The 12,699-nt window shown below is 48.8% G+C and overlaps 1 protein-coding gene across 3 annotated transcripts in view; it reads right to left on the bottom strand.

Annotated features, from left to right (window-relative positions):
* Window positions 1–2,367: 2,367 nt before the first annotated feature.
* The window catches only part of COL8A1 (collagen type VIII alpha 1 chain), a 67,235-nt gene continuing 56,903 nt past the window's right edge, over window positions 2,368–12,699 (bottom strand). For all 3 annotated transcript variants that reach the window (XM_057413132.1, XM_057413130.1, XM_057413131.1), the window contains 2 exons: window positions 5,843–6,158; window positions 2,368–4,401 (listed from right to left, as the gene is read on the bottom strand). In XM_057413132.1, coding sequence (XP_057269115.1) covers window positions 2,495–4,401; window positions 5,843–6,155 — 2,220 coding nt within the window. In that variant the 5' untranslated portion in view covers window positions 6,156–6,158 and the 3' untranslated portion in view covers window positions 2,368–2,494. The remainder of the gene's footprint in view (window positions 4,402–5,842; window positions 6,159–12,699) is intronic.

The following is a 12,699-nucleotide window of genomic DNA, read 5'->3' on the forward strand; positions in this document are numbered from 1 at the left end:
AGACTTTAGATAGAAAGTGGGAGGCACTGATTGTGATACTTCACTCATGTTTTGTTTTCTCTTTCTCTCAGTATGGTAAAACTGAGATGCTGGGGAGCAGGGAGCTGCTTGGGGAGCAGGGAGCTGCTTAGCCAGCAGCTTCAGGGAGTCTTAAGGGAGGTTTAGAAAAGGATTACCTGACACAAGTAGGTATGAAATACCTTCATTTTGGTACTGACAGTTTAGGAGTTTGACAGCCTGGAGGGAATGCCTGTCTGGGGTGAGACTGGGGGAGCTACACCATCGGTTATAACTTACGCATTGAATAATAGAACTGTTTGGGTTGGAAGGGATCTTAAAGATCACGGAGTTCCAACCCCCTGCCATGGGCAGAGACACCTTCCTCTAGACCAGGTTGCTCAAAGCCCTGTCCAACGTGGCCTTGAACACTGCCAGGGATGGGGTAGCCACAGTTTGTCTGCCAGTGTCTCACACCACTCATAGCAAAGAACAACTTCTAGTTTCTCATTTAAGTCTACCTTCTGTCAGCAATGGAGCCACAGTTGATTAGTGATGTAGATCAGTGACAGCTGTGCTGCTGCTTTCACACTAGGTTTATGCTGCAGGTGAAAAATGGGAATGAGGTGTCATAGGAAAAGCTGTTTCCAAATCCCAGGGAGAGCCAGGGTCATGGTGTGAGTCTCCCAGCCTGGGCTGCCAGCCAGAGTTTTTGGGAGATCAGAAACCCTTAGTAGTGTACCTCTACACTGCCTGATTTCTTGGCTTCCCACGTGTTGAATGTTCCTTCTAATGTTTCTGCTGAATGAAAACAGGATTTTAATTTTTTTTTTAAGATATTTAATAAGATATTTTTTTTTCAAATCAGTACAAAAATTTTAAATACAAAATTATTTGCTTTTGACATCTCTCTCATATTCTGAGAACACACTGAAGTCACCAATGCCTGGTAAACTGTCCAGCCGTTCCTGCCACCGTTCCATAGAATTTCTGAGATAAAGCACCACATTATATCACTGGAGTCCTTAGTCAATGTTAGACTGCATTAAACTCTGCATTTAAATAACAGTAATGCCAGTTAAATCCAATCTTAGTTCTGCATGAAAAATCTAGTTCATTTTTGAATCAAAAGCGGTAGCATTAGCTAAAGACATTGAAGAAGTGATGAGTATTGAACTCGCTCAGCTAGCATAACAGTGTGTGATGTGCAGCACCGCACAGGGAACCACAGCAAAGCACCTTGCCCTTTGGAAGCAAATACTTCGGAGGTGAGATTAGCACCATTGATGAGCAGACAGCTCTCACAGGGAAGTTGCTCTCCTCATGTACAGAAAAGATGGAGGCCTGCAGGTTCTCCTTGGCAACAGGTAGCATATAAATAAGGATGGGAAATCAGCTTTTACATAAAACACAGTTCTTGGATAAAGTTGCATGATCAGTATTGCTGGTAAAATTACTGGTTCATCTCAAACAACAAACTAAAAGTTAATTAACAAGCAGAGCTACTTCTGCTTTGCCTAGTCATTGAAGAAGAAACTGATTTAACTTGTGTTGAGTGGCAGAACAGGTGTCTCTTTTGTCAAGCCAGACAGATGCAGGTTCTTATCATGAGTACAGAAATCTGAGCAAATTTATACCCACCCTTCTGCATTGCCGTGTGCTGGTCAAAATGTCTCCATCATGTGGCAAAAAGCAAATGGGGAACCCCTCAGTTTTGTCTCTGATCTACCCCAGCTACTTCAACTGTACAAATGCAGATGGAGGCTCTCTGAGTGCTGCAGCGCTGGGAGGTGAACCCAGCGCCTGCTAGCGTCAGTGGGCACATTCAGGGTCCAGTGGCTCCTGGAGGAGGGCCCCGAGGAATAGTCACACCATCAATACCCCTTTTCCATCATAAATAAATCATTCAGTAAAAACACATCTGCAGGAATACGTTATGTGGGGGGAAGGGAAATAAAGGTCCCCAGCTAAGAGACCTATGCTTGTCAGGCAGACCTGCTGTCAACCACCACCACCCCCCCCCCCGAAAAAAAAACACAAAACCAACAAACACCCAAACAAATAAAAAGCCACTCAATTTTTTTCCGTATTATTTGAGACTGACCTATTCTGGTGTAAGTCACAGGTTTTTATCTTGTAACTACAGTCAGTGAAACACACAACAGGAGTGAGTGATGCACACTGACCTGAACCTTAGCACTGAATTATTGTGGATGAAGTAAGCATGGCATCACAGAAATATATAGCGTACAGCTAATATGTCCCCCTCGGGTGCAAAATACTGCTTCTGAACCTGATAAACATCTGTAGATATGTTCACCACACCTTTTTTATTATTATTTTTATAACTAGCTGTGCATAACGTTAAACTTTGTATTTTATTTTTTTTTTTTGTACAAGATGGTGTGAAACAGTCATAAAATGCATCTTTCATAGTATAAAATTTGAAGTAGAGAAGAAAGGTTTTGACTCTGTGTGTGTGTGTCTGGTTTTTGTTTTACATGGGATACAATAAATATCCTGAAAAAGACGAATGAACGTACTGCCCGGCATAGAGTCCTGCCGCCTGCTCGGATGGCATCTGAACGTAAACCTTGTCTCCGTGCATCAGCGGGACAACGGCGCTGCCCGAAGCCTGGTCCAGGAAGCCCTTCTTGTACTCGTCGTAGGTGTACATCAGCGGCTCGTTGTTCTTGAACAGCGCCACCCAGACGTTGGCCCCTTTACAGTGCACGTGGTAAGCGAAGTAGTAGATGCCGGGGATCTCGCAGGTGAAGATCCCTGTCTGGGGGTTGTAGTTCTGCCGGCCGTTGTAGAGGAGCTTATCGAACTTCACGGGCACCCCGACCCGGGGGAAGGGGGTGAGGAGCTCTGCCGTGAATGCTGGCATCTCATAGACGGCACCGCCAGCCTTGCCTTTCTTGCCCTTGTAGCTGTAGGGGGGCTTGAGGCCCTCTATCCCCGGCCTCACCTCGGGCAGGTACTGTCCCACGGCCGGTGGAGTGGGTGGGATCACGACCGGGGGACCCGGGGGCCCGGGAGGGCCGGGTGGCCCCTGGAGTCCGGGCTGGCCAGGGGGACCGAGTGCTCCAGGCTTCCCTGGGGGTCCCTGCAGCCCCGCCGCACCAGGCTTGCCTACGCCAGGGAAGCCGGGGGGTCCGGGCATGCCGGGCTCCCCCTTAGCCCCTGGCAGCCCTGGGGGGCCAATGGGACCGCTGGGTCCTGCAATGCCCGGGATGCCCGAGGGGCCCTGAAGACCCTGGGCACCGGGGAGTCCTGGCTCGCCCTTCGGCCCCATAAGCCCTGGGACACCCGGCAGCCCCGGCAAGCCTTTGTGTCCAGCCTCCCCCTTGGGTCCTGTGGGGCCTGGCAGCCCCCGCAGCCCTGGGGCCCCCACTTCCCCAGGGAAGCCTGGCTTTCCCGGGAACCCCTGCAGGCCAGGTTCACCCTTGGGACCAACCGGTCCTGGTGGCCCAACAGCACCACCTTCTCCTTTGGGTCCCGGGAAGCCAGCGGCCCCTGGGGGGCCCATGATGCCTGGCAGCCCCGGCTGGCCTGGCTCCCCTGGGGGCCCCCCCATACCAGGTGGCCCTGCATGCCCCTTCTCCCCCTTTGGCCCCAGGGGCCCCGGCAGGCCACCCACTCCGCGCTCACCTTTGGGCCCAGGGAAGCCTGGCTTCCCAACCCCAGGGAGGCCAGGGGGCCCTGGCAGGCCTGGCAGGCCCTGCTCCCCTTTGCCACCCGGGAAGCCAGGCTGGCCGGGGATGCCATCCTGGCCTGGTTTGCCGACTCCAGGCAGGCCAGGAGGGCCTTGCATTCCGGGGGCGCCTGGGGGCCCCTGCAGCCCCAGCTCTCCTGGGGGTCCGGGTTTGCCCAGGGGTCCCTGTGGGCCAGGGAAGCCGACCATGCCTGGCTTGCCAACCCCTGGCAGCCCCACGGGGCCAGGGGGGCCTGGCAGTCCAGGCGGACCCTTCAGCCCCGGCAATCCTGGGATCCCCACGCCTTTCTCCCCTTTTGGCCCTGGGATCCCAGGAGCTCCTGGAGGGCCCTTCATCCCAGGCTCACCCTTCAGCCCTGGCTGTCCCTGCAGCCCTGGAGCACCCGCTTTCCCTATGCCAGGAAGCCCGTGGGGCCCTGGTGGTCCTTGTGGCCCGGGTATCCCCATAGGCCCAATCTCCCCCTTTGGCCCCATCTCCCCTCTCGGCCCAGGGGGCCCCATGACCCCCGGCTTCCCCGGCATTCCTGGCAAACCTGGCTTCCCAATTCCTGGATATCCTTGTGGGCCTGGTTTTCCTTTGGCTCCTGGCACACCGTGGCCTGGTAATCCTGGTGGCCCAGGTGGCCCTCTTGGTCCGGGCTCACCAGGGGGACCTTGCTCGCCCCTTAGACTGCGCATGGGCATTTCTGGGTTGGGAAGAAAAGGAAAAGAAGAAAAGGGGATTGGAGAATCAACAGGTGATTGCAGTTGCATCCTTCAAGAAACACAAAGGCAGTTTTGAATGAATGCACTTGCGGTGCCTCCTGGTTTTGTGGTGGGCAGGGAAGCAGAGCTGGACAGCGAGTTACAGGCTGGTGTTTGGATCAAAGAGGATGTCCCAAACTTGCATGTGTTTCTGTTTCTATAAGATAAATATATCATATTTGCTTACTTTTTGCTGTGCAAAAGCTATTTGCCCTTTACTAGCATTTTTCACCTATACAACCTTAAGCAGCCAGATCTGCTTTTTGTTCCGTAGGCTAATCTACTCAAAGAGTTTTCTCAGGACATGGAAGCAGCTTGGTGCCCTCGTGCTGTAAGAGGAGTTGTGGCATAAAAGTGCTTTTGCTGTAGGGACTTAGACTAGCAAGATCATTTAAAAAAGATGGTATCAATGAGAAGTTTGTACGTGTATATGACTGCATTTTCACCAAGGATTTGGTTCCCAGTACGATACTACTGGAAACCTACACCCTCACCTAGCATTCTTAAGCTCCCACAGGTTTTTGCGTAGCCACATCTTGATAGAACTCTTCTAAACACTGCATAAAACATTTTTATTATCCAAAACTACATTTTGTGTGTGTGACCACTTAGCACTGCAGGTCAGGGTGAGGGCATTGCTGAATGAGAGTGGTTGTGCTGTGGTTGGTTGCTTTTCAAACTGCAGGCTTTTTGTGTTAAGTGGAAAGTCTGCTTCTCTCTCACTCTAAAATGGATAAAGAAGTGAGGTGTTTGGGGGAAGGACAGCAATGAGGTTTAGGGGCAGGAGAATTAACTGTTCTTTGAGAGGCAGAACTCCTCTCTCTCTGCACGTTGTGTTTTTTGCACGTACAAAACCTCCCTTGCTCACAAGATGGGTTAATTTTACTACAGCTGGTTGTGCTTGTTCAGACACTCCAAAAATAGGCCCTGAAAACTCCCATTTCCCTGAAGCCAGCAGAGGCTGTGGTTAAGCTGAACCCTCAATAAGACAGAGAGTTAACCAGCTTGTCTGAAGTCTCACTGCTCCCACAAAAATTTTATGGCATGGGATAATACTGGGTGTTCCTTGTTGCCTTTTGTATTTTGGACGCTTTATGTAGTTTTCTTAGATATCTGAATATTGTCAGAACTTCCTTTACTGGATACTGAAAGTGCTTGTACGTGCAGACTTGCACAGTAATGCTTGTATCTTCAATGCCTTTGTTACGCCCATAAATAACCTACAGAAAGAGGACTGCAGAGTCAGAAGAGGAATTGCTTGTTTTCATATGCAAACCTTTAAATCCCCCCATCTTCAATTCCTCCACACACACCTCGGGCAAATGGTGCTGTGGGGCACCAGGCAGGGCCGTGCAGGAGTGGTGAGGGGCATGCTAAGCCTACCTTTCTCCTTCTTGGGAGCCATGTCCTTGCCAAGCAGAGGCATCTGTGGGACCTCCTTCATGTACTGTGGCAGGTGGGGGTACTCTTTCCCATACTGCATGTGGGGCATCTCCTTGCCCATGTGCTGCATTGGGATGCCTTCTTTGCCCAGTGGTATGTGGGGTACTTGTTGTCCAAGGGGTTGGTACTGGGGCACCTGGGGTGGCAGCTGCTTGATGCCATAGTAGGCGCCGCCTTGAACAGACCTCACCAGCTCTAAGTAAATGGTGACAGCCACTGCCAGCAGCTGTACAGGGAAGAGCAGCACAGCCATCACCTGCAAAAAAACACAACAAAACCACGGTTAGCAGAAAATGTGTTTTAGTGTTGTGTGTCTTCCCTTGGTGTCGACCTGCTCTCATTTTTGCAACAAACCAGACCTGAAGTTCTGCAGACTGGCTCTGGTTCCTGTGTTGCCCTGGAGGACATCCTGCAGCAGGCCTGTATCTAGTTTATTGGAAGGTCTTACTCAAATAGTACTATTATACTGCTCATATGCATGTAGTTTTACCTTGCCCAAACCGGGCAGTGCCATCTGCCATTTCTCCATAGGGGGACCTCTCCTTCCCATCCCCAAGCTGCAGTGTGCTACTTTCCCACTCTTGTCACTACTATGGCACAAGGTTTGTGGAGCTCTGCTGCAAGCTGTGGCACAGGCGGAGAGCTGACAGGGGGGACATGTGGTGCCTCTTAAATGTTTTCTGCCCGTGAAAGCACCCCTTCTGCTATATTTTCCATAGCAATGAAAGCACAGTTTCTGCAGCTTAGATCTGTGCCTCGGATTGTGCCTCATGGCTGTGGGGTCCAGGGGGTCTCCATTTCTACTGCAGCTCCTTGCCAGCTTTCCTCTGAAGTGTCTCTCAGATCTCACCTGGAAGACAAGGGCCATGTAGGGGCTGTTAGGGCCATCACTGCCTCCGGTAAGGATCTGCAAGCCAACTGTTTTCTAAAGGCAGCTCATCCTAGTGCCTCTCCAACAGAACAATGGTGGTTTTCTTTCTTTTTCTTCTTTATCAAACTATAAGCTTGGGACTTCTTGTCCCATCAGCTGTTGTCTTTCCTTTCTACAGTAAGAACATTACAAGCACTGCTCATTTTGTGTGAGCAGCAAATCAAGAACCAGGAACTCCTAAAATATTGCAAATTTGGTGCAGCCTGAGATAACAAGGAGCCTCTCCATGTGTTTGGGTATTTTGCTGTTTGTCCCACAACCAAGCCCTGCAGGCAAGTCCTGCACTTCTCAAACACACATGGCAATTGCCAGGTCTGAGGCTGTCCTGCTTGTCCCTGCTTTTCCATCATCCAAAGATGCTTTGCAGTCCACCTGGGCACCCGGAAAAGCCAGCACCACACATGTACACCGGCAGGGCTCTGCCAAACAGCTCCCTGGGACTCATTTCCAGCAGCTGCTGTGCCCTGCTGAGCCCAGGTGTGCTGAGGTGCCCCGAGGGCTTTGTGCCACCTGGTTATTTTCCTGTCCTTCCCCAACAGTCAGGCTGGACACAGAGGACAACAAAGCAGCTGGGTCTGTGGCAGAGGGGCTCAGCACCACGACCCTGTGCCTGGGGAGAAGTTTTCCCCTTTCCCTGCTGTGGCAGTCCCTCGCCTCAGGCCAGCTGCTTGAGGGGGTACACCCCTGGCTCCGCTGCACAGGGTGAATGTGCAGCATGCAGAAGAAACATCCCCCCACCCCCGCCGCTTGGGGGACGGCGTGGTGGGCTGGGATGTGTCCTCACAGGGACCCTGCAGAGACCAGGCTTCAGGCAGGTAAAACCACCACCAAGAGACAGGGGAAGTGTGAGAAGTGGGTGCGTTTGGAGGGAGGAAATGTGTTTATGGAGGTGGGAGGAGCCACCGGCTCTGCTTGCTTTGTCTCATGCTGCATAGTGTTCCGTAGGCTTTCAAAACGGGCCTCAAAATAGTTTGGGAGGGTGGGACATGTCCCTGGTGGGCAGAAGGTGTGAGTAAAACTCACTGAGCTCAGGGACCAGGTCAGTGGCACCACGGGAGTTGAGCCCTGGAGTCACGACTCACGTTTTCCTCACTCACTGCTGTACGGCTCAGCCTGAGCACCAGGCAGGGTGGCACGGACTGTCCTGAGAAACCTACGTGCTGTGGAGACCAGGTGGTAACCCTGGGTGTCATTTAGTTTTTGTTTTACTCCTGCTCCAAGTTCTCCGTTTGCTTTGTGTTAGCGAAGCACCTGGAGAAATGCTCGCTGCTCTTCTAAAACATTTCTCCTTCATTTTGCTCTGTGAGCTCTAATCTCTCAATGGAAATTAGTGTATCGTTACTTAGGGTATGGTGGCTAAATCAAAACTGTGTATTTAAAATAACCAGCAGAAAGTTAGTATTTTCAGTAATGATTGTAAATAGACAAATGGACTACATAAAAGATGAAGCTAAGTGTTAACAGCAAAACAAATCCTTGAAGAAAATGAAATACTGGTTAATAAACACTAGATGGAGCATCTGTTGCACAGCTGAGTTTCCGGAGTCACTTTCTTTTCCAGGAATTTTAAGGTCTTGGATGTAGCCAGCTGCCATGTGGCAAAGAAAACAAGAGCCAAGATGTAGAGGAGTTTGTAAGTGTAGCTAAAGCCCAAGCACAGTCACTCATCCTTGTTCTGCAAAGCATTTCAGCTCCATCTCCAGGGAGTTCAATGTGGCATTTAGCCCACAGCTGCCTGCTTTGCTGTCATCTGAAGGACCAGGGCCTTAGGACATGGTATTTCTGCTTAAAGCTCGATGACACTGGACTGCAAGGACAGCCTGTGCATGGTCAGCTACCACAGCTCGGCAGGGACGTGGGAACTCACTAACCTGATCCTGCTGCAGCTTCATCTGGACCACAAGCAACCTTTTTTTGAGGGGGGTGGCAGGGGGATGGGGACCCCCACTCTTGTCTCTGATGCCGTTTCTGCTCCCTTCTGCACTGTAAGGAGTAACTGGCTGCAGCTTTGCCTCTGTAGCTGAGCAGAGTAACGCCTGCCTCAGTTTGCTGGGAAAGTCCAGGCTACTGGAACAATTGCAGCATTCTGTGCATCTCTCCTAAATTAAAACATTGCTTGTATGAAGAATGCAGTGAAACCTTAAAAAAAATAAAAAAACTAAAGGATACTGTATGATTTAGGACTGTTGCAGAAACCTACAAGTATGAAAGGCAGGGTGGCTTTTGAAGGATGAGGTTATTACATTAGCTTCTTGGCTACTTTGTTGTTCTGGTGGCCAGTTTCTTGGAGTTTGTTTTTTTTTTTAAAAAGATAACTAGAGTGGAATAAGTGGAGGAGGAAATAGGTGAAATTCCTTTGGATGTGACTTTCCTGCTTGTTTTTATTACAAAACATGGCTTTGTGTGCAAGTGGGAGCTATTTGAAATAACTGAATAAAGTTTCTTACAGGGAGACACCATCCTGCCTGCAGCTCAGGGTGAGCTCAAGCTCACTCAGCCATGCCAAGTGTCACGCAACACACCTGCGGTCCAAGAGGCACGACCAGCAGCACAAGGGTTGTTTTTGTGTGTGCACATGGAAATGTTAGGGGAAATCAGGCCAGACTTCTAGAGATAGGAAGAATCCAGAAAATGAGGTGATCTCACTACATCTGTGTTCCCTTTAATGTTTTTTGACTCATCATAACCAAAACAGTGTGGCCTGGAAATGACATACTGCTTCTGATCTATTGGTTTTGGCTGGGGCCAGTGCCTCCGACTAGCTGAGGTGGGAGGCGGGGGTTTGTTTTCAGAACAACCTCAGGCTACATAGGACTTGGGCGTTTCCTGTGTGGGAAGGGGTCAGAGGCTCCCTGGTGCCCTCATGTGAGCTGTATAAGTCTTAGGCTCTGCCGCAGGTACGTGGGAAGCAGCCTGTGTTCAGTGCTGGCTGTACGGCTCGTCTTTCCCCTGGTCCCAAAGGAAGGAGGGATCAGACAAATTAGTCTTGATGAGAAGTGTAGTAGTCATGGGTGCGACTGCTACTGCTTGCTGCCTCCCAGCAGTGGGTTCAGCTGGATTATCACTATCAGACACTGGCACTATAAGGCAATCCTGCCCTGAAGCATGAGGCATACCTTCTGTGTTTCAGCTCATTGCCTGTCTCATCCTACTCAGCTTCTCGAGAAAGTTATTTATGTACTGAGAGAGAGAAGTTGAAGGTCTTTTTTTTCTGCCCTGCAGTTTGTTTCTGAATGCCTGGGTGCACAGCTCTCATTGTTTAAAGACCTCACCAGGAAACCACAAGCACCTTTAAATGCCTGAAAGCTAATGAAAATCTTGCTCTTGTTTTTTAAAAGAAGCGTATAGATCCTACATGTTGGATAGGTCCTCCAGAGCTTATAAACAGCAAAAGGAGATTTTCCCAGTGGTGACAGTACTTAAGGAAAATACCAGAGTGAGGAGGAGAAAAATCTGTGCTGAAAATGCAGCCAAAGTGTAAGGCTTCCCAGACCCTTCACACAAATCCCATCCATTTAGGGATCATCTCCAAACACATTCATGTAATTCAATCTAACGTGTTGTTAGTGGAGCAATAGGTTGGTGTTGGAATGGGATTGTCTGTCAGAAAGCAACTGGAATGTGTCTTTGTATTTATGGAAGGTAAATTGGTGCGTGCATGCACCTGTAGAGAAGCCAAAGGCTTGGAGAAAGCAAACTGTTTGATTACCTGAAGGAAAATACAGGAAAAGCAACTGTGCCTTCATAGTGTGTGACATGTCATTTTGCACCAGTCATACAGATTAAGGCACAAGAAACATTTTGCTTTACCTAGGGTGGGGTGAGACATGCGAGGGTGAAGGAGCATTATCCTAAACCGCAGTGTTCAGCTGCTTTGTGTGAATGCGTGTGGCTGGCTCTGGGGGTGAGAGAGAGCCCCTGAAAAAAACACATTTTTACGGGCAAAGCTCAAGTGCGAACATTTCTCAATAACCTCTTTAGTAGAGCTGCTCTCCTGAGAAAACTAGAAAGGACCCTCCTCTGGCTATCTGCGTCTGTCAGTAGAAACTGAAGACAAAACAAAATGTACCAGCAGTTGTAATTCTTAAATTGGTGTGAAGAAATAATGGCTAGCTTAGCCTAATTGTGTAAAGAATGTATGGAAAGAGTGATGCCTCTCCACGTGGGACTTGAAATCATAGGTGGTCTTGCAAAGGGTGGAAGCTAGACCCTGATGTATTGTTTTTTACAGGAAAGTGTTTGCTCTGCAACCAGTTTAGGGGTTAACTGAAATTCACCCATGTCTCAGAACCTCTAAGATACTTCCCCAGTATCTTAATTTACCTTTGGGCTTAATTTACCACATGTTGCTTTAAAACCACTGTATTTCCCAAGGAGGTGTAAGGCCTGATTAGATCTCAGTGGCCTGAACATTTCTGCCCTGGAATCCCTTCCATGAGGGCTGCCTAAAGCTGCAGTGACCCATTCCCCACTGGACTTGCTAGCACTCGGGTTTCCACATGGAAAATGACTACTGCAAAATGCACAAAGCCTTCTCCTTTGAAGGAGATTCTGTGCCCATAAAGGGCTACTAAACATATTGATGCTAAGAATCTAAATTCTCTAGGATTTGTTTTTACTAGAGATCAAAAGTGGTTAGGAGCACGGTTACTTTTGGAGTAACCTTGATAACTGATCATATTAACAAGTATCTACAACAGTGTATCCACAGGGGGCTCTGTTCTTGGGGAGGGAGGGGCCCAATCCCACAGGAACATTATAAACCCCACTAAAGTCTGTCTTGGTCATATGCAGGGATACCATAACGCAATGGAAATGGCAAATAACATGTTACTGTGCTTAAGGAGTAACAGTGCTGTGTTGCAGAGAGCTGGTGGGTTAGATGCACAGTAGTCCTCCTTGGGGTGTTCCCTGACTTGTACCCCAGCTCACAGGCAGAGGTGTGTCTCAGATCATGAGGAGTCAAGAAGGGCTTGTAAGAGAAACCTACAAAGTCTTCATAAAGTGAAAACTGTTTTTTTCCGTTTTCAGTTTTAGCATTACTTTGGTACAAGTAACCTGTACTGTTCCTGGTTTGTACAATATGGTTCCATTGAACCACTGGGTTGTATGTGCAAGCATGTGCACTCACCCACTTCATATGTATTTTTGTTAGGGCCCCACGACCTGAAAAGCATTAGATGAATCACTGAGCATGTAATTTATTTTTTGGCATTTGTAAACTAATTCTGTTAGCCAGCTACCTTTCTTCTAAGAAATTTCAGCACAAGATGCGAACAGCAGCTGTCAAAGCCTTAGTTCCTGTAGTCAGTCAACACCAATGAATAGTTGGGGTGATGTTAAGTGGGGATGTCTTTAGATGTGAAATGCCAAGCAGATGTTGGTTGCTGTTCCCAGTGGCAGTGCTGTGATGCGTAGGTGACTTGAGCAGTAATCTTCCTGCACATTGTTCAGTTTTCAAAGACCCTATTTCAAAACTTAATCTCAGCTAAAATCAATCTCTGGATTGTTAAACTCTGTTAAGGACTAACTTGTCAGTCAGCGAGTACTTTCTGAAGGAATCTGAGAATACCCTGTACTGCATGGAGACTGAATTTTAGTTAGAACTTGTATTTTCAAGGGCAGGAAAACCCAATAACCTTCTGCTTGCCAAATAGTTTTGTATTTGCTCAGAGCTTAGGGTGCCACTTAATACATACATTACCACTTGTATGTAAAGCACTCTTCTGCTTTTCTGTGTCAAGGAAGATTCTATGTCATTTGGACAGATGTTTTTGAAATTGCAGTTAAACTCAGTTTGGGGGGTTTCTTTTTGAACGTTCAGTCATACTCCGTATAAAAACAGGGAGTGAAGGCAACCAAATGC

This window comes from Pezoporus wallicus, unplaced genomic scaffold, assembly GCF_028554395.1.
Source record: "Pezoporus wallicus isolate ANWC-B61680 ecotype Strahan unplaced genomic scaffold, APGP_CSIRO_Pwel_v1 contig_6484, whole genome shotgun sequence".
Classification (NCBI taxonomy): domain Eukaryota; kingdom Metazoa; phylum Chordata; class Aves; order Psittaciformes; family Psittacidae; genus Pezoporus; species Pezoporus wallicus.